The following is a 21,109-nucleotide window of genomic DNA, read 5'->3' as shown; positions in this document are numbered from 1 at the left end:
CACCAAGATCCGCACCGCTGCAGTGGCCAGGGCGGCGTGCTGCAGGAGTCCCAGATCAGCCGACGGAAGCCCGATCGAGCGCTATTATGTCGGATAAGCGTCGAGCGGCCGTACGTGTTGTGGACCTGAGACACAGTTTGTTGCGCTGTGAGATATTTTGTCAGCCATTACGTTGAGATGGCGGCGTCCAGCCGTTGACTGTTTTTAAGGTGATAACACCTCCGTTATCACGAAACTGACCAGCTGACTCGATAATCTCGCGGACTGAAGTGAAAGCAGGTAAACAACAGTCTCAGCCGAGCAGAACCGAGCCCGGCTGGGTCTCCAGCTAAACAAGCTCGGACTGGTTCAGCTGCAGGGACCCGGGCTGTCGTGGTGCGGGTTGTCCTGTGTAGTTAGAGAACTTGACTCGTTGTTTGAAGGTAAATTAACTTAAATTAACTGCATTAACTTCAGTTAGCTGGTTAACTCAAACAGCTGTGTGTCCATTAGCCTGCTGCTTGCCTACGAGCACAAGAAAGTCACAAAACTGCTCATGTCACTGCAACATTTGACATTTCAGGGTTGTAGATTCGAGTTAATGTTCTCTTTTGTGTTTTTTAAAAGATGAATCTAACCTTTGTCTGAAATCACAAGTTATATTAATATGACATTTGTTTTTATGTTCTCTTGTCATCAGATAAGGGCCTGACACTGGAAAAGACGTGGTATAACACCCACAACAAATATGGGGAATCAGCTGGCCGGAATCGCTCCCTCACAGATATTGTCTGTTGACAGCTACTTCTCAGATATCCATGATTATGAATATGACAAAAGTCTTGGCAGCACCAGATTCTTCAAGGTGGCCAGGGCGAAGCACAGGGAGGGTTTGGTGGTGGTGAAGGTCTTCGCCATCCAGGACCCTTCACTGCCCTTAAGCAGCTACAAACAGGAGCTCGAGGAGCTGAAGATCAGACTGCACTCTTGCCAAAACTGTTTGCCCTTTCAGAAGGCCACACTCACAGAGAAAGCTGCTATGCTCTTTCGGCAGTATGTTCGCGACAACCTTTATGATCGTATCAGCACACGGCCATTCCTCAACAACGTGGAGAAGAAATGGATTGCTTTCCAGATACTTAATGCTGTGGATCAGGCCCATAGATCAGGAGTGCGTCATGGTGACATTAAAACGGAGAATGTTATGGTGACAAGTTGGAACTGGGTGCTGCTTACAGACTTTGCTAGTTTTAAACCAACGTATCTACCCGAGGACAATCCAGCAGACTTTAACTACTTCTTTGATACATCCCGGAGGAGAACATGCTACATTGCACCAGAGAGGTTTGTGGATGGTAGTATGTTTGGCACAGAGAGTGACCAGACCACTCCACTTGTGGATCTCACTAGCAATAGCCAGAGGACCAGAGGAGAGCTCAAGCAACCCATGGACATTTTCTCTGCTGGTATAATAGAGTTTTGTAATGACTTTGTTTCGAACTGATTTGAAGCATGTATAGGTTTTCTCATTATGTTGTTGTTTTGTAGGGTGTGTTATCGCCGAGCTGTTCACAGAAGGGGTCCCGCTCTTTGATCTCTCACAGTTGTTGGCCTATCGCAAGGGACATTTTCAAACTGAACAAGTTCTAATGAAAATAGAAGACCAAAGTATTAGAGAACTGGTACTTTTAATAGGTTTATTCACATTTACATTATCAGCAGGTTTTTTTCCAGTTTTTTTTATTTGCCAATGCATGCATGTCAAATGTTTGTGCAATATGGCTACCCTTCATGCAACACTTTGAATATTTGCCATGTTTTACCATAATCAATATGCAAATTCTCTGTTGTGTTTCTGAGCATTTGTTTGTATTACATTCTTCATAGGTGGCACAGATGGTGCAACGAGAACCTGAAAAACGTTTGACGGCTGAAGATTACTTGAAACATCAGCGAGGCAAAGCCTTCCCAGATATCTTCTACACCTTCCTTCAACCTTATATGGCTCAGTTTGCTAAAGAGACGTTCCAGTCCGCAGACGAGCGGGTGCTAGTAATTCGAAAAGACCTAGAGAATATCCTTCACAACCTGTGTGGAGGAGGGCAAGTGGGGAAGGCTGAGAAGCAAGAGAAGGCATCTCAGGAGCTTGGATCTACCAAAGAACACGGGCTGGTGGTTCTTGTGTCAGTCATCACCTCCTGTCTGCAGACCCTGCGCTCCTGCGACTCTAAGCTGGCGGCGTTGGAGCTGGTGCTGCACTTGGCCAGCCGGCTGAGTGTGGAGATACTGCTGGACCGGATCACTCCTTACTTACTGCATTTTTGCAATGACTCGGTGCCTCGTGTGAGGGCGGAGGCAGTGCGCACGCTGACGAAGGTGCTGGCGCTGGTGAAGGAAGTACCCCGCAATGATGTCAACATCTACCCAGAGTACATACTGCCTGGCATTGCACACCTGGCCCAAGATGAGGCCACTATTGTCAGGCTTGCTTATGCAGGTAATGGCAAGCTAGCTTATAGAAACAAATGCAATGCATAATCCTGTATTATTATTATTATTTTTTTAAGAGCATACTTATTTATCTGAGTTTGTATGATTTGTCTGTTAGAAAACATTGCCCACCTCGCTGAGACAGCGCTGCGTTTTCTGGAGCTAGTGCAGGAAAATAATCTCAACTCTGAACAGGACCTAAATGGAGAAGATGCTGAGGAAACTCTTCATTCCAATGAGAACTATGATTCAGGTGTCTGTCCATCCAAGTGTCACATTTCAGAATTTCATATAATTCTCATTGATTGATTGATTGATTGATTGATTTATTTATTTATATAGCGCTTTACAACAACCAACTAAGGTGACCAAAGCACTTTACAATAAAATGAAATTACATTAATATACAGTAAAAACATCATTAAGTCAGCAGGCTACAAAATGACATTAGTTATGATGAAGCGTTCTGAGCCAGCTGCAGACGAAAATATACAAAAATGATCGATGTGGTCTATCCTCTTCTCACAGAGCTGCAGGCATTGCATGAGATGGTTCAGCAGAAGGTGGTGACGCTCCTCAGCGACCCTGAAAACATTGTCAAGCAGACGCTAATGGAGAACGGCATCACGCGCCTCTGTGTGTTCTTCGGCAGGCAGAAGGCCAACGATGTGCTCCTCTCCCATATGATCACCTTCCTCAATGACAAGAACGACTGGCATCTGCGTGGAGCCTTCTTCGACAGTATTGTGGGCAAGTTCTTATTGCTTTCTTGCTTTGTGGTGGCTGTTACAGAAATGTGGTCTGAGATGCACTTGAGTCCCAACTTGCCATCTCTGCTCCTCCCTGTGCCGCAGGGGTAGCGGCCTACGTGGGGTGGCAAAGCTCGTCCATCCTGAAGCCGCTGCTACAGCAGGGTCTGAGCGATGTGGAGGAGTTCGTCATCTATAAAGCACTCAATGCTCTAACCTGCATGTGTCAGCTAGGGCTGCTGCAGAAACCACACATCTATGAGTTTGTCAGTGATATTGGTGAGAGCATACTTATGTTGTCTTATTAGTTATGAAGTGGACATTAGAAAGATGTAGTTTTCTATGAAAGTTATGGGTGGGTGAGCTGATTTCAGTGCTGACTGTGAGACTGTACCTTGTAGTGAGCATGCAGTGTAATTCACAGCCCAAGGGGGAAAGTAATTCACAAATATATTTTTAAATATTGTGAAGAAAGTAGAGACTGTGCATCTTCATCATGTCTGTGGTCCCGTCAGCTCCATTCTTGTGCCACCCCAATCTGTGGATCCGTTACGGAGCTGTGGGCTTCATCACTGTGGTCGCACAGCACCTGAACATCGCTGATGTGTACTGCAAGCTCATGCCTCACCTCAACCCGTTCATTACCCAGCCGATTATACAGGTGGGACTGCGCGTCGACCAACAGAGATACGGTGGCTTAATGGAGAGGAAGTGTTATAGTGAAATCCATTCATGATTATGCTGGACTATTATCCTGTCTTCCGATTACTAAACAATAAATTATTTTCTGTGTTCTTTGGCAGATTGATAAGGAAATTGTTCTTCTGAGTGTGCTTAAAGAGCCTGTGAGTCGTTCCATCTTTGACTACGCACTCCGCTCCAAAGACATCGGCAGCCTCTTTCGACATCTGCTGCTCCGTCAGAAGAAACGCAATGGCTCCATTCCCGAGTGTCCCATTCCTGATGATCCAGCCATTGCACAACTGCTGAAAAAGCTCCTATCACAGGTCAGAGAGAGGTCCTGTCTGATGTCCTCAGACTTGGAAGGATTATAACAACAACAACAACAACAACAACAACAAAAAAGCGGTTTAATTAGCAGCAGTTGGATTACTGGACAGTTGTCTCTGGAAGGACACCCATGCTTCCTCTTGGACCTTGCTGTGGTTCTACATGGTCCATGAGCACACCGCTTCTGTTTTGAATCTCTTCTAGGGAATGACGGAGGCTGAGGAGGACAAGCTTCTGGCTCTGAAGGACTTCATGCTTAAGTCCAGCAAGGCCAAGGCCAACATCGTTGACCAGACCCACCTGAGTGATGGGGCCCACAGTGGCGTCATCGACCTTTCCACGCTGGGGATCACCGGCCGCCAGGTGGACCTGGTTAGACCCAAGCAGGAGTCTGAGGACAAGAGAGGTAGACAGCTGTTTGTAGGCATGTGCTTGGAGACAGTAATCCCTTCTTGATCCTCAATGTAGTTTAATATATCTGTATTTCTTTATTTGTTTGCAGACTTGTTTGCAGACATCTCTGCTGTTTCTGGTATTAATTAGCTATTGATGTGCATGGTTCTCTTTGAAGTACTTACCTTGCCCATCATTAACTTGCCCATATTTAGATTTTTATGTCACAAAAGATAACTCACTATTATTGTGTCCTTTTCATAAATCATCAAAAGTAAAGTACAGTCTGCAGATTGGTGCATGAATTCTGCAACATTAGCTTGTAGAACCTTATTGTCTTATTGTTGCATTTGGTATGTTTCAGTCGCATGAAAGTGTATTATTGCAGTGCTGGTCTGTGGGTGACTGGACTAATTTAATTACTTACCAGTAGATTTAGTCATTCTGTGCAGTAGATATAGTTGCTAGTAGTAGAGGCTTAGAATGGTTTTATTTGTGGCAGTTTGAAGTGCTGTTGGAATCGTCTAATGCGTTGTTGCATGTGATTTTTCTCAACATTTTCAGATTCAAAAGATTCAACATTTAAAATATAGGCTAAATTTCCAGAAGCTCTGTTAAAAGGGTTGTTTTAAAGCCTTTGTTCTGTGTGTTTAATCTCGGTACTTAAAGCTTATTTTGATTCATACATTCTAGAACAGTGCAACAAAAGATTTGTTTTCCCAATTGAGACCGACATAAGATCTTTTAATTCAGTATGTTTATGCAATTGTACACTGTTGAACTTATTTATAGAAGCCTTTCTGTATTGGTTTTCACTACTCACACTAAGTTGAAAGACAGTTATGTATTAAATCAAGGGGTTAATCTCTGTAAACACTATATCATGTATGTATGTCTAACCCTAACTCTTGAAAGTCTCCTTAGCCACTCCATTCTTAAAGAAAAGTGCTGCATAAACCTCAAGGAAGAGCCTAAATCATTGTCATTATTTAGTTGGAATGATTACCCTCAGGGTAAAATGATTATAAATGCCTACATTATTTATTTTTCATCACATTTAGACTGACTTTACAATTTACAATTTAAATCCAACAGATTAGCAGGCATTGTTTATTGTTTTATATTAGAAGCTTGTCAACATGTTAAACTGCAAAATCGGAATAAAAAACAGCTTTCATAAAAAAATTAATAAAAGGAGTTTAAAGGGTTGATCTACAGAAACCTATTTTATTGATATTTTTGAAATAGTTAATTTTTTGGTTTGAACTGACTCTTTTTTTTTTTTAACTGTCTTTTACAAGCCCGTAAACACACGAAGCAAGACTCTAACCTGAACGAGGAGTGGAAGAACATGTTTGGTTCCCTGGACCCGCCCACCACAACGCCGGCACAGACAACGGTACCTACTGTTCTAGTTGCGAGCGGTGGCGGGGGACCCGAGGGAACTCTGGCTGGACAGAGCCTGCCATCGGAGAGTTCCGCACAGCCTCTTAACCTCCCTCATATTCCATCCTCAGCCCAGGTTGAGCGCTGAGCCGACTGCATCCTCCCCCACCCATCCTCCCCCACATTGCTTCCTCCACACCTCCCCCCCACTCACTCTCCCCGCCACGTCCTCCCTCTCTCCCCCCCCTCTGCAGCCCTCCTTGTCCCTCTCCACTCTGCAGTGTTTTCTCTCTTACATTTACCCCTTTTTAAACCACCCCCACCCCTCCAGCCACGGATGTGTGTTCATGCTCACTTTTAACCTCCATTCGTGTGCTTTAATCATGATTTAATGACCGACTTTTGATAGCTTTACTTGCTGCATCATTAGTTGTAGCTGTTATGTTGTACTTGTGAGGTCTTTGATACCTTTTCTGCTTCATTCAGAGGTTCTGGATCAAGTCCTTGGAGCTCCAGTCAGCTGCCAACTGCTTCAGCTTCCAAAACCACTTAATAGTTCAATTATTTTTATTTAGTGCAACTTAGTACTTAGTTCTGCACCTCTCCACTGCCTGGGGCTGGAGTGGAGCACTAATGATGGACACACTCTTCTGCATTCTAAAGTTCATTAGTACATTAGATGCCCACAAGACTTGAATACAAAGCTAATTAATATATATGACATGGTGGAAGAGAATGAACAATAAAACCTGGTCTGGCTGGAGGTCCCCATGTCTTCGATTGAGAACATCTGACTTATTGTGCTTTTGAGAGTCATGTCTAATTCCCCCATATATATATATATATATTTTTCTTTGTCATGCTGTTAGCAGTGTTATCTCAGCTTCAGTGATTACAGTATGCCAATAATGACAGTACAGCTTACTGTCAACCCAATGATGATTTAAAACCTTGGCTTTCATCTCCATCTTTAGATGTGTCTACAGGTTCTTGAGCCAACCGCGTAAAGAAGGACGCTAGGATCTAATTAAATTAGCAGCACTAAACCGAAGCCTCTCGCTCTGCCCTCCATCTAGATGCCCGAAGGTGGAGCCTCTCAGCCCTGGAAACCACTGGTGCCCCCCGTAGTTCAGGTGGTGCAGTCCATGAGCGGCGTGTCCACCTACCAGCGCCGTGCGACCACGTGCAAAGTGGAGCTGCAGCAGCTGGTCCAGCAGAAGAGGGAGCAGTGCAACGCAGAGCGCATGGCCAAGCAGATGATGGAGAGCGCGGAGTGGGAGAGCAGACCTCCACTGCCAGGTTCACGGAGAGCACCGCCCTCCACCATCTGGGACAGTTTATCTAAGAGCTTCATCATGGTTCTGCACTACGGACAATCTGCCAACACCAAAAAAAAAAAAAAAAAACATTGCTTATATATTAAAGCTTGTAGATGTCTTCAGATATTACATTTGATTTAAAACATATGGCTGTAATTATTGTACAGTTCTTGCGTCGTTTATTAATGCCTGTGTGGTTCTGATGCGTGTTGTGTTTGTAGGGTGGCATCCTAAAGGCCTGCTGGTCGCCCATCTCCACGAGCATAAGTCTGCTGTCAACCGCATCCGAGTGTGTGATGAGCACTCCATCTTTGCCACGTGCTCTAATGACGGAACTGTGAAGATCTGGGACAGCCATAAAATGGAGGGCAAGACCACGACCACACGGTGCTCTGACTTATGTTACTTACTATTACATTAAAAAAATGAAGTTAGCTTTTCTTTTTTGAAATGTTAATAAATCAAATTTTCAAATTATGTTTTTTATGGACAATTAATAAATAGCAAATGGCCAGTATTTTTCTTTTTCTTTCTTTTTTTTTGTAAATTCTTGAAGGGCTGATTGTTGTGTGATGTATTACTTTATATGAGGAAAATAATATATATGGTGAAATTTCATTTCAGGTCAGTGCTGACATACTCCCGTATTGGGGGTCATGTGAACACCTTGACCTTTTGTCAGGGTTCACATTACATTGCTGCTGCTTCAGACAACGGCTCCATCCAACTGCTCGCAGTGGAGGCCAACAAACCACCCAAATCCCCAAAGGTGCAGCCGTGTCAGACGAGGTAGGCCGGCTGCCTCCTGAACGTTTAACTCTTCATACATGACACCACTAGTCATTTTCATAGTCTTATATTCGTTGTTTTGTTTCGTTTTTTTTTTAAACATGAAAGAAAAAGTGCTTCATAGATCAAATGGGACTAAATTACCCACTCTTGGTTTTTATAGTCAGAGGAATGTGATCTGATTAGCTTTTGTTATAATGCCACAAATGGTCTAAACAGAAGTGAAGCGTCAGACATGTGCTTGCCAGATGTGTAGCAACCAGAGTGTGTGATTGGTGCAGAATGCTAGCAGACCGGCATGGTTTTGCCTGCAGTGAGGAGTGGCGTTTCAGAACATCATAGAGTAGGTTTTCTGTCCTGCTCTCACATCACAGCCGCATTCCAGGATCTTGGCACACATCTATAACCCATAATGCAATTGTGTGGTACCATCTGGTAAACACTCTGTCAAACATGTTGTCCGTTAGTCATGTTAGAAGCTGTTAAACCCTTCCGTAAACATGCAGTGAATGCAAATGTATAGGAACATTTTTGTGAGGGATTTCCATGCAGTAGACACTGAGGGGGTTTTCGCTCATGTTTAAGTGGACTTGGGGAAACCCAGAGCACAGTGGCAGTGTAGTGGACACAGAGTGTTTGAGTGGGAACTACCGCTGATCCATTCCACTCCAGTGACAACTAACACCTCAGAATCTTAGTCTCAACTCGCCTTTAAAACAAATCCGTCAACCACGTACAGTTGTGTGTAAGCCAGCGTGTGTTTAGCAGGTTCCTGGACCTGAAGGAAGATGGCTGTGTGGTGGACATGCATCACTTCAACTCTGGAGCTCAGTCTGTGCTGGCCTACGCCACGGTCAACGGCACCCTGTGTGGGTGGGACCTGCGCTGCAACACCAACGCCTGGACCCTCCGCCACGACCTCCGGCTGGGCCTCATCACCTCCTTCGCCGTGGACATGCACCAGTGCTGGCTGTGTGTGGGTGGGTGTGCCATCCAGCACCCTCTATGTGCTGTTAAGGGACTCTGCTCGATTGACTGCCGTTGTTTCACGCTCGTTGTCACACTCGCTCATTTACAGGAACAAGCAACGGCACAATGGCATGCTGGGATATGCGGTTCCAGCTGCCGATCTCCAACCACTCCCATCCAGCCCGAGCTCGAATCAGACGCCTGCTGATGCATCCGCTCTACCAGTCTTCTGTCATCACAGGTCAGGTTACATTATTGTTGCTTCTGACATAACAGCAACAAACATTAAGAACGTGTGATCTTGCATATGTAATTTGAAACGGAGAGCAAGAACGGTCCTCCCCTTTGTAATGGTCCTAGAGATTGCAGCATGTCATTTTTTAACTGTGTTCTTCAGCTGTCCAAGGAAACAACGAAGTGTCCATGTGGGACATGGAGACAGGAGACAGGAAGTTCACTCTGTGGGCGAGCTCGGCTCCTCCTCTCTCAGAGATGCAGGCATGTAGTCTGCTCTCGGCTTTGAAGAAATGCCACAGGTGCTCACTGTTGACTTTGGTTGTGGTTGGCCTACTGATCATGTTGCACTGTACGTCTTCTCTCTTAGCCATCACCTCACAGCGTGCACGGCATATACTGCAGCCCTGCTGACGGCAACCCCCTTCTGCTCACTGCTGGATCAGACATGAGGATAAGGTATGCCGGGTTACTGCGACAATCGCCTTATTTATGGAAAGTGAATGATTGGTTTGTGTTAAGCTTAAGTCAGGCTCTCGGTTGGTTATGTAGCTCAGCAGCAACATCAGGAAATAATCTCTAGGGCTAGTTTGTCTTGCGAGCATACTCTCGCTGTACTTGTAGAACAGAAGACATTCACTGTTGGCACAGGTTAATACATCATCTTATTTGCAGTTATCTAGGGGAGAGAATTTTTTATTTGGTCTTTTAATATGCCAGATGAGATGATTTACCCTGTTTTACCAATGATGTCCTCAGATTCTGGGACCTTGCTTACCCAGAGAGGTCCTACATTGTTGCTGGCGGTGCCAATGACTCCTTACACTGCCCCTCTGTGTTCTACAACCGCAAGATTATCGAGGGGACGGAAGTAGTGCAGGTTTGATGCCATTGGATTTTCAGTTCCCCTGCCTCATTCATACTATCTATTTGATTAATTCAGCAGTGTTTTACCCAACATTCTTTCCTCTCCCATTTTACCAGGAGATCCACAGTAAGCAGAAGAGTGGCTGTACGGAGGACACGCCTCGCAGAGGCCCAGAGTCTCTGCCCGTGGGCCACCACGACATCATTACCGACATCGCCACTTTCCAGACCACCCAGGGCTTCATAGTGACCTCCTCTAGGGATGGTATAGTCAAAGTATGGAAGTGAGAGGCATGGCTGATGCACACTGCCACGTAGAGCCACGTGTCATGCACAGTGTTCATCTCAAGGTCACATCATATTGGAACTATCCAAGATGCCAACTAGTTTTGCATGTGGAGATGCAGCAAGTTAATATCAATACTACTACATACAGGTGTGTAATATGTATTTTTTCTTGTGAATATGTGCAAAATGTAATTGTGATAATTATGTGGCATAGTCAGACACAATAAGCCAAATATAGACAGTCTTATAGTTTAGGCAGTGGTTGGTAGCCATCTGAATTTCAGCTGTCTAAGTGCAAATGAGCAGATGCACTGTGGAGGGATAGCCTACTGATGTGGTCGGAGGACACGTGATTTATTTATTGTGTTTTGATCATTGATATTCTGAAATAAAGATGATCAGTAAACATTTTCATGACCTTTTAATACAAATTGTGAATTATGTCCCCAGCTTTATTTGTACAAAATATTAACATACAGAATGGGAAAAAAAAGCTGTTGAAGTGGAATCTGCATATAACATTATGGTCTAAATTTTTTTCACTTTGGTACTGAAGCTGAGCACCTTCACATTCTTGTATGAGTAGAACCTCACTGAAGCAGGAGAATTTTAACATGTACCTTGGTAGAGAGAGAGACCCTTCTTAAATTGTAAAAGCACTATTTAAACAGTACATGTAGACCCAACATTATGATCTTACATTTAATTTACATTTACTGCTCAGTGATGAAAGTTTTAGGATTTTCATTTGTAATGTAAAAAATAAATCAGTGTAGATAAATTTAAAGAAATCATATGACCATTTTACATATTTCAAATTATAGCACCAAAGCTGAAAATTGTTCCATCGTATTTCAAGTATAAAACAAGCTTTGATGGATTTCTTTACCAGTAACTAGCCATTTACCCTTTCAGGAAAACCTTTTGCTACAAGCTGCCAATACATGAACACAGCATTCTTCACACTTTTTTGTGTCGTGCAAGATGGAACAATTCAAGCTGGAGATCTGAATGTATAAGTGCAGGTATAGACCTGAGTGAACTGGCTGGGATGGACATGAAAGCCCTGCATAGTACTGAGCTAGCAGGGGTGGGAGGCAGGGTGTGGGCTAGCACCTGTGAGGGGTAATGTATCTGAGGGAGTGTTGCCAGAGGGAGACACCATGGAGGCCATAGAGGCTAGAGTGTGCAGCGTGGAGGTGGATGTCAGTTATATCTGGTTGGTATGGAAGGGTATGGTTGGCATGGTTGGTATGGAATGGTGGGGTTGCCAACGAGTAAGATGGTTAGCGGGGAGGGGAGGGTTTTGCTAGGAGTGGGGACTAAGTTTGCATGGTTATGCAAGTTACAAACAGATTTTAAATGTCTGTAGTGTTTGTGTTTGTTACTGTTTTTGTGTATATTAATTCATTTAAGTAATGTAAGCAAGGGAAAATGTAGTCATAGGCTCTTTTGAATGTTGCTTTCTCTTTAAAAGAGTTTGAGGTGTGGTGCACGATAGTGGTGGCTTTAATGTGAATACCAGTTGCTGGGGGAGTCAGAGGAGGGAAACCTGCTGGTATTTAATGGGAGGGTTTTGAAGATTCACTGTACTGTATGGAGCCTCCCACACTTGGCTTCACACTCCTCTCTAGTGTCAAACCTGTTCCCATTACCCTTACATCCTCCATACCAGAAGTGAGAACATTTACTCTGCTGTACATTGTAGAACCATTTGGGTACGTAACTTCTGCAGGGTCCTTCTTCAGACTTCAGGAAGCATACATCTTTGTGTGTGTGTGTGTGTGTATGTGTGAGAGAGAGAGAGTTAGAATCAAGAATCAAGACACACCAATATTATAAATATAGTAAATAAAAAATGTTACCAAAATTTCCAGTGCCTTCCAATGCCTTGATTTCCAAATCTGTCTCCTCTTCTATTGTAGGCCCTAAACAAAATATGTGAAAGAAAAAGAAAAATAAGTGGCATTTTTTTACATTTTCACATTTTCAGTGCAAGTAATCATGTTTCCATATGAAACATAAGTTTCCATTCATATTTTAGAAACACCAAAAAAGCTATTGTTTTATTGCACCTAGGCACTAATATAACTAGTACTGCAATTATCATATTTCCAAATCCATAATATACTATAACCATTTTGGTAATGACTATGCCAATTATAAGAGACAGACAACTTACTGTGTGTGATGCATGCTTCGATGCATGTGAGTTCCGTATTAAAACGATTAATGTTACCACCGCAACCACCGTACCAGAAGGGTGTGCATGCGTCTTTTGCAATATCATAGTACCATCTTTGCATATAGTCCCCACACAAAATGCCCTCGTCCAAGTGCAGCAAACACTGGGCTGTAAGCAAAACACTCACTTACTACTCAGGCATGCGGGTAACATGCATAGTGTAGGAGTCCAGCACACATGCTGACACACGCACTGATAAATGATGACACACGCACTGATAAATGATGACATACACACTGATAAATGATGACATACACACTGATAAATGATGACATGCTCATCGTGCATCATGCATCCACGTTTTTTTTTAACCAACATGCTGAGTTCCAAGAACATAAAACATGTTATGTTTTCTTGGTTAAAACCTCAAATGTTATGTTTGCTAAGAAGACATTGTGATTATTGTCAAAAATATCAGGGTACTGTTTATTCAGTAATAAATACTTTATCAAAGTGACTTTTTTTTTTATTTAATAAGTCGATCTTTAACATGACTTGCAAAAGTATTGTTAAAGTGGTTTATGCAGCTATTTCTCAAGGGGATTTATGCTGATTGAAAGAGTGCATTGTTCTAATAGCTGCACAATCTCTACATCTGCACCCTGAGGCCACTGTGGTAGTCACCAAGGGTTTTGAGACATTCTGCATTTTGGGCCTGCTTTACCATTTGAATCTCCTCGTCCTGCAGGGAGTAGGTTAACGTTTTCATAGCCAGTGTCCACTCCTCTGTCAACAGTGTATTCAGTGACCTCCTTCTGTTCCTCCTCATTTCCTTCCTCTTCTTCCACTGGATAGAAGACAGTTGGTAGAGGAATCCTGAGGAGTAAACACTTTTTTCAAAATTTAATCAAACCAAATGAAATGTTTTTTGAGGTCATCAAGGTAACATACTTTTGGACTGATGATCTGTAGTTTACATTATATGATATTCTATAGTATTGATGTAGGATTTTTCTTTTTAGTGCCAGTCATATATGAAGATTTTAGTGATTTTGTAGCAGAAGGAGTAATTAAGTGTATTACGAGTAGTGTTATGGGAGCGGAATGTGAAAATGACTTCTTGTGAATCAAAATGATTTGTGGCCATTTACCTGTAAACAAGCAGATATAAGTGTGGTGATGTCTACTTTATCATTACCTTTCAATGGGTATTCGTTCAGCTCCCTCAAAGACCTCATGATTGATTTGTCCCTGCTGCTGTCGCGTCTCACACTGTTTTCTGAGTAATGGCGGAGGGTAAACATTCATTTCTCCTGTAATTACATGCAAAGAAATATTGTGTTAAAATCACTTCAACACATCCAATTCAACTTAAACATATAGTAGTTTACAGTGTATCCCCACAAAGTCCCGGAGTGTGTTTTTCTGCCCAAGCTCCCAGCACACTTGTACCACCTGTATTCAGTGTTCATGAAGTCCTGGTACAGTTGTGTGGGAGCTGCAACAGTGTGAAAATTTTATGGCATACCAACACATTATTTATGTAGAATAAACACTCTTACTTTTCAGGATGTGGAAGAAAGTCCTTATAAAGCGTTTGGCATATTCCTGCTCTCCTTGCTTCACATGACCCAAGTTTACTATGTGCTGTTCAATAGGAAAACTGACAAGCTCCTCCACCTGAGTGCAGTTGAAACGATCCCCAATGGTGAGGGTGAAGAGCACCACACCCTGGCACTTTGCTAATTTGGAGATCATGTCCAGCTTTGCTCTGTCATAATAATCCTCCTCTCCAACAATTGCGAGTACCATCTTCCTGGTTCGAGGCTTGGAGACCGTGAGAAGGCCCCTCATCACAATGAATTCCAATGCAGGACCAAGTCTGGAGGATCCTCCGGTCTGCTCTAAGTTCTGGAAGATACTTTGCTTCATCTGTCCACGATTCTGATACTGCTGGAAAGTGAATATCTGCTTGACTGGTGCTTGGGCCTCACTGTAGGCGGAGCTCTGCTGGTAGAGAGATACTCTAGTGTGACTGTCAGCTCTGCTGGGCTCACTGCTCACTATAAGCTGATCCAGCACAGTACCCAGGACCTGCTTCACACCAGCATACTGATCTGCTTGAATGCTCTGGGACCCGTCTACCAGCAGGGCCAGATCCATATCCACCTCCTGTGGCACAGACACCTGACCGGTACTTGGGCATTCTGCAGCCGGTTTACAAGGATCTGAAGAGAGAAGAGAACAACATGTAAAACAGAAAATAAAATGTAGAACATAATGACTGCTCATATATTGTCGGTCACCTTGTCTTTCTTGCTTGTTTTACATGGCATAAACACTTGTGTATTTTAACATCACATATTTATTCATTAGTTTGTTGAAGACCTAAAAAATCCTTCCTGCACACACTGTAGACTAAGATAATAGATCATAACTTACCAAAGCAGACAACACAATTCTGGATCCTCTCAAGTGCTCTTTTTTGGTCCTGTGGTCTTTCCAGCACAGACAGAATGAAGCTACCTGTCTCATCAGCCTGTTTTCCAACACACATCACAAGAAAACCATGCAGATGTGCTTTACATTGCCACTTCACAAGTTACTGTGCAGTTCTGTGTATGCAAATATTTGCCTCAATAAAACATCACTCGATGTTATAATTTTACCTCAAAAGCACGGCGAACATTTGGAGTATCTCTAAACCCAATGACGCCGAGGTTGATGTCCAGACCCTTGTATTCTAGCACAGCCGTGACAATGGAAGACGCATCCTGGGACTGTCCACCAGAGAGGAAGACTGCCACCTTCCTCATTAATACACCTTGTCGCACACGTTTGAAGACATTCCTGCCCACGAAGCGCATGGCTGCACCAATATCACGGCGGTTAGATGTGCGTTCTAGCGCGATGTTCCTCACAGCTTCCATCAGGTCCTTCTTTCGGTGGTAGTCAGTGAAGCGGATGAGGTACTTGGTGTTTGAACTGTATGACACTACAGACACTCTTGCGCCACTGGGGCAGTTGCTTTCAGCGATGTTGATACTGTCCAACAGGGAAGTAACAGAGGACAGCATCCTCGCAAACAACGCAGGACTCACATCATTGGACATGTCCAAGCCAATCACCAGTTCGGTAGGGTAGGCAGGGCACATTGCATTATCTATAGGCATAGCCATGACATAGAAGAAAGAAATGTTCGTGTCCATTAAAATAGCTTCAGACGGGTTGGTTTGTAAGTACTATGATTTACATAGTCATGCTTATTCTTGGATGTGTAATGTGTCTTTTGGTGGAATGGACAGCATGGACAACTAATGAATCATAAACTGAATCAGATCAATGCAATGTAACATTATCTGCAGTTATTTTATATAAATCTGCATTACAATAAATGTAACAAGACACATACCTTTGCAGCAAACTGTGGGAGTGAAAGATGCCAAATTAGAATTAGAACAGAACCACACTCATGTGATAAAATATAAACAATTACTTCAATGGACATGGACAATCTAAACACAGATCAATATTAAGAAACCTCACCACAGTTGTCTCGTACATAGGTGATCAGTTCACAAGTCTAAAATAATACAAGGAAGTATTCAGAAAGACACAAAATGCAAAGTGAAAGGAGACATTTTTTCTGCGACACTTAAAAGTGAAGAATGGTGGGAGCTTACAGATCTCGCCCTGCTTCCTCGAGGTCCTTTAGGGCCCTGGCAGGGAAAGGAAAAGTTTTGTTGATGACCAGATAGATGGTAAATTTTCTAATCTAAATATTCACATAATATCATGGAGGCTTGTCAACCCTGTGTCCAACTGGTCCGTCGTTGCCAGGCTGCCCCGGCAAGCCTCTCCTGCCGGCATTCCCCTGTCATCATATATCAAAGCAACTATTACTAAACCAATCAGAACAACCAAATGCAATTCTTACATTTTAACTACATATATGAAATAGTGCAAACATTTGGACAACTACTAATCGTTACTGATATGATGAGTGTTGACTGCTGTCTTACCCCTCTTCCACTATTGCCTTTCTTGCCGTTACTTCCATTTGCACCAGGATTCCCCCTTTCACCCTGAACATAAAAATTAGGTTACTGAAAGGGTTACTGAACGAAGCATTCATTATTTTTTTTACATACTCCCCATCAGTAAACTTGGTAACTTTCCTCAAGTAATGCACTAAGGGCAGTGGCCTAAGCAAGGAGGCCCAAGTTCCCTCTCCCTCTCCATAAAAGTTATGAACAGAATCGGTGACAAAGGGCAGCTATGACAGAGCCCAACCCCAACTGGAAACCAGTCTGACCTACTGCTTGCCATGTGAACCAAGCTCCTGCTCCATCTGTACAGGGACTGGATAGCCCGTAGCAACAGGCCCAGTATGTTCCTGGAGTATCCCCGAGAGGAATCCCTGAGGGACACAGTCAAACTTTTCCAGGTCTACAAAAGACGTGTCCTACCCTCCATCTCTGACAAGGGGTAAAAAGCTGGTCCAGTGCTCCATGGCCAGGGCAGAACTCGTGTTGTTCCTCTTGTAACTGAGATTTGACTATTGACTGGACTCTCTTCTCCAGTACTCCTGCGTAGACCATACTGGGGAGGCTGAGGAGTGTGACCCCCTGATAGTTGAAGCACACCCTCTGCTCCCCTTAAAAAGGGGAACCACCACTGTGTCAACCACTGTATCAGCCTGGACAGTTCCTCAACACCCAGAGCCTTAAGGAACTCAGGGCATACTTCATCCACCCCCACTTTGCCACCAAGGATTTTCACAACTACCCTGGTCACCTTGGCCCGAGTTCTGCTTCCTCTATGCCGAGGAGCCCCTCCCCCAGGCCTGGCTCCAAGGTGAGGCCCTGGTAACCCCGATCCAGGCAAGGTTAACTGGGTCCTGGTATTTGTAACTTCCATAGGAGTTGTCTGGCCCATCACCTAGGGAGGTGTTTTTTGCCTTGGGAGATCTTGGCTTCCCCCCCCCAACAACATAGCTCCTAGGATCATGAAGGCACGCAAACCCCTCCACCATAATAAGGTGGTGATCCACAGAGGAACCCATGGAATTAATGTTTTTTAAATATAAACTGGTTCCTCCTCCTACAAATTAATTTCAGAAGCCCTTTGCTTGCATAGCTGATGAAAGACTGTCACATCCTATTACACCATATTGTTGTAACATATGATAGCTCAGGGACATGCAAAAGTAGCATATGTTTGAGCTGTGTGCTGAATAGGATCTAACACATGATTGCCAGTTATGTTCCATTGGATACCTGACCACAGATGGCAGTGGCAGTGCAGGCCAAACTGAGAAGTCGTGCTCTTGTCTACCCCAGTTATGCACATTTGTGGTCTGTCACAGAGATAAGGGTGATCAATGTCCTGTGGCCCTGCAGGGGGAGATGCTGCTTATATGTGGTCACTTTTTTTTGGTCAAAGGCCAACTCTGTTCTATGTTAAAATAAGACTGAAGGAATTCTGACCTGGGGCAGTGACAACTGGGGGAGTGAGTCTTGTTCTTTCTCTCTCAACTTTTGCTTGGCTATGCAATAAAGTGCTCTTCCCAACATCATTTGTAATTAATAATAGGAGTCATACATACAAATAGTAGTTTAGTGAAAATACAATGTACCTGAAGTCCAGGATAACCAGGAAAACCGATGTCACCCTGAGAATGGACAAAAAATGCAGCATAACTTATAGGTAAATGGTAGGTCTGTACAATCAAGAAATTTAAGACAAAGCACCCATAATAACTAGCCCGTCCAAAACCTTTGGTCCTTTAGGCCCTACAACTCCATATCCGTCAGGGCCATCATTGCCCTGTTGTGGAGATCAAATACAAAAAGAAGAATTAGGACAATTGCATTATACCAATTTTCATATAAATTCATCTTGGCTGTTAATAATAGATTACAACTACTGTCAACAATGTAACAAGCCACTAATCTGTGTCTGCATGTGTATTTGCGTGTGTGTGTGTGTGTGTGTGTGTGTGTGTGTGTGTGCGTGTGTGTGTGTCTGTGTGTGTATGTGTTTGGGGGGGACACACTAACTGGAAGTCCTCTAGGCCCTGCCGGCCCTCTAGCTCCTTTATCTCCAGGATCCCCAGGCTGACCCTAAACAGGAACACACCAGGGGTATTACAGGGGTATCACATGGTTAATGGTCGAGAACCAACTCTTTAGTGCAAATGTTTTAGCACCCACACCCCATTTTATTTGTTTAAAACCAAGTTATTTATATGACCAGTAAGTGTTTATTTGCATATATAACATAATATAACATAAAACTATGCTGAAAACTAAAACAAAACTACAAACTAAGTAAAAATATCATGCGGGGGACCACATGGCCATTGAAAAGAACACAAAACAACCAAATCAAAAGGAGGGAATGATCTACAATGGAATAATCCACCTGTTAAAATGACCCCAAACCATTGTCCTGGGTTGTCTAGTGCACTACTGTATGTGAGAGTGGTTGAAGTCACCTTTGGCCCCCTGGATCCTATATTTCCTTTAGATCCAGGGCCTCCTGGAGAGCCAGGGGCACCCTAAAGGTAAGGCAATTTTCCATTATCAGTAAACAAAAGCATTTGGGCACTGAAAAATATATTTGTTGTATATGTGTAATGATTTGGAAGCTTACCTGACGTCCTGGTAAACCAGGAAAACCTTTCTGTCCTGGAACACCGGAAGGACCAATTAGCCCCTGAAAAGCATGAAGGAGGCAAACTCTCAGATTACTTCTTCTACAAATCTAGACATTCAGATACTGATATTTTAATTAGCCTTGAGATTTAAGCTTTGATTATGCCAAGTTCTTTAAAAGCAATGGTCTGGTAATCCCTGGAATATAAAACTCCTCTGGATTTGAACGTCTCTGCTCCCTCTAGGTTTTCCACTTAGTCACTTCAAAGAGTGGTCATGAAGTTTGAGGTGGTTGCTGTCTTGTAACTTTCTTGGTTTTATGAGCCTGAAAAATCATACCAAGCAAGAAAGTTACAAATCAACCTATGGCAGTTCTGGGTCGAGCTAGTACTTGAAGGATTCCCTGTGCCATTAGCTCATAAAGCCAAGTATTGTCAAAAACACCTAACAGCTAATAACTGCTCTGGAGAGACAAGTGGACGTACTGGAGTCTTTTCAGTGTTTATCCCATTTATTTCTTTAGTGGTATCATTGCATTAACATGATGAGTTTTAACACCTGGGTCTGGAGACTGGAAGCTAAGCAGATCAATGGTAGTGCAACCTGAGCATCAGAATGGTGTGTTCTCAGAACTCTTGCCTTTAACTTACCTTTAAGTGATACTTCATTATCTTTTAGCCTAGACATTATTAAAATGATTGTTTCCACAACCTCAGAACTTGTCTACACTTGTCAAAACACTTGTCTAAATTGTTACAAAATGTTACATTCTTTTGGAAGATCTTCACTATTAATGATAAAAAGCCTTTGCAGCTGTTTTTGTTTAGATGCTTTGAAGTGTTCAGAATGCACAAAATTTTAATGATTATAAAAAAAAATTAATACATTAAAAAAATGAAATGTTATGGGTCAGTGGAGGATTAAAGTATATTTGATAAACAATTTAAAAAAACAAAAAGTTGTAACAGAATGTAGTTCTACCACTGGCCCTGGAGTTCCAGGGGTTCCTTGCAGTCCTGGTGCTCCTTCGGGTCCCCTGGTACCCTAATAGTAAAACCAGAAGATTAATTTCACTGAGGAAAATTTCAAAAATCATATCCCATCACTTCCATATTACATGTTATTGTGACATTATTTATCAAAAAGGCAACATTTCCTGGTTCAGATGTTTCACTAGGAAAATTTTACTACTTTCATTAATAAACATTATATGATCTGTATATCTAAAGGTTCTAAAAATGTTAATAATATGGATGAAACATCACACTATTTTCTACTTTCAAAGTGTAATGTATTCACATTTACAGTTTTATAAAGGCTTTGTTTTATTGAAGTAGTACTCTCATACCGGTTGACCTGGAGGCCCCCGTCTGCCTCTTGGTCCCTGTTTAAATCATATATAAATACAGTTCAGATTTGGTGGGGGAAGGTCTCAAGTGGTTAAACTGTGGTACAAAAAGGTGTCTAGCAATCGTACAGGTTTGCCAGCATCTCCAGATGTGCCTGGACTGCCATCAGGCCCTGCCTCCCCCTATGAGTGAAGAACAGAGAGTTACAGAGTTATCGCACTATTTAAAGAATCCTCACATGACACAACAATCCACACAGTGCATCTAAAAGCGAATAAACCTATTGTTTTGCTTTATTTTATTTTTATATATGGTTTTTTTTATATTACCAAACGATTACCATAAAGCCTTCATGCTGCAATCAGACCATGAATGGAGTCACGGACGTCCTATATTTGCATGGGTCTTGGTAAAAGACCAAGTAGAAATGACAGCCTCATCA

General features: G+C 42.9%; 2 protein-coding genes across 9 annotated transcripts in view; one reads left to right on the top strand and one right to left on the bottom strand.

The window, feature by feature from the left end:
* Positions 1-92: 92 nt before the first annotated feature.
* Positions 93-10,884, top strand: pik3r4 (phosphoinositide-3-kinase, regulatory subunit 4). Of its 7 annotated transcripts, none has more exons than XM_076971518.1 (21): positions 93-279; positions 680-1,445; positions 1,528-1,661; positions 1,867-2,476; positions 2,588-2,722; positions 2,998-3,219; positions 3,324-3,497; positions 3,734-3,879; positions 4,022-4,225; positions 4,434-4,635; positions 4,732-4,761; positions 5,924-6,144; positions 7,085-7,307; positions 7,549-7,714; positions 7,952-8,116; positions 8,882-9,096; positions 9,195-9,326; positions 9,483-9,583; positions 9,690-9,778; positions 10,079-10,199; positions 10,304-10,884. In XM_076971518.1, exons 2-21 carry the CDS (start codon positions 728-730, stop codon positions 10,472-10,474), a joined length of 4,179 nt encoding a protein of 1,392 aa, XP_076827633.1. In that variant the 5' UTR covers positions 93-279; positions 680-727; the 3' UTR covers positions 10,475-10,884. The 7 variants fall into 7 exon arrangements, with proteins under 7 accessions (XP_076827633.1, XP_076827634.1, XP_076827636.1 ...); XM_076971519.1 differs by having other exon boundaries at positions 93-422; XM_076971523.1 differs by having other exon boundaries at positions 95-279; positions 5,924-6,021.
* The window catches only part of col6a4a (collagen, type VI, alpha 4a), a 27,030-nt gene continuing 16,801 nt past the window's right edge, over positions 10,881-21,109 (bottom strand). The window contains exons 22-42 of one of the 2 annotated variants that reach the window (XM_076971516.1): positions 20,796-20,849; positions 20,667-20,702; positions 20,300-20,362; positions 19,317-19,379; positions 19,159-19,221; positions 18,722-18,784; positions 18,438-18,488; positions 18,298-18,333; positions 16,682-16,744; positions 16,471-16,533; positions 16,343-16,378; positions 16,206-16,242; positions 16,072-16,083; positions 15,329-15,822; positions 15,102-15,198; positions 14,222-14,887; positions 13,858-13,972; positions 13,384-13,535; positions 12,657-12,827; positions 12,340-12,402; positions 10,881-12,240 (exon numbers count right to left, since the gene is read on the bottom strand). In XM_076971516.1, coding sequence (XP_076827631.1) covers positions 12,059-12,240; positions 12,340-12,402; positions 12,657-12,827; positions 13,384-13,535; positions 13,858-13,972; positions 14,222-14,887; positions 15,102-15,198; positions 15,329-15,822; positions 16,072-16,083; positions 16,206-16,242; positions 16,343-16,378; positions 16,471-16,533; positions 16,682-16,744; positions 18,298-18,333; positions 18,438-18,488; positions 18,722-18,784; positions 19,159-19,221; positions 19,317-19,379; positions 20,300-20,362; positions 20,667-20,702; positions 20,796-20,849 — 2,580 coding nt within the window. In that variant the 3' untranslated portion in view covers positions 10,881-12,058. The remainder of the gene's footprint in view (positions 12,241-12,339; positions 12,403-12,656; positions 12,828-13,383; positions 13,536-13,857; positions 13,973-14,221; positions 14,888-15,101; positions 15,199-15,328; positions 15,823-16,071; positions 16,084-16,205; positions 16,243-16,342; positions 16,379-16,470; positions 16,534-16,681; positions 16,745-18,297; positions 18,334-18,437; positions 18,489-18,721; positions 18,785-19,158; positions 19,222-19,316; positions 19,380-20,299; positions 20,363-20,666; positions 20,703-20,795; positions 20,850-21,109) is intronic. The other variant, XM_076971517.1, reaches the window with a different exon arrangement.

This window comes from Brachyhypopomus gauderio, chromosome 13, assembly GCF_052324685.1.
Source record: "Brachyhypopomus gauderio isolate BG-103 chromosome 13, BGAUD_0.2, whole genome shotgun sequence".
In the NCBI taxonomy this organism is placed as follows: Eukaryota; Metazoa; Chordata; class Actinopteri; order Gymnotiformes; family Hypopomidae; genus Brachyhypopomus; species Brachyhypopomus gauderio.
Note: the sequence above shows the minus strand (reverse complement) of the source record. Positions and strands in the feature narration are given on the sequence as shown.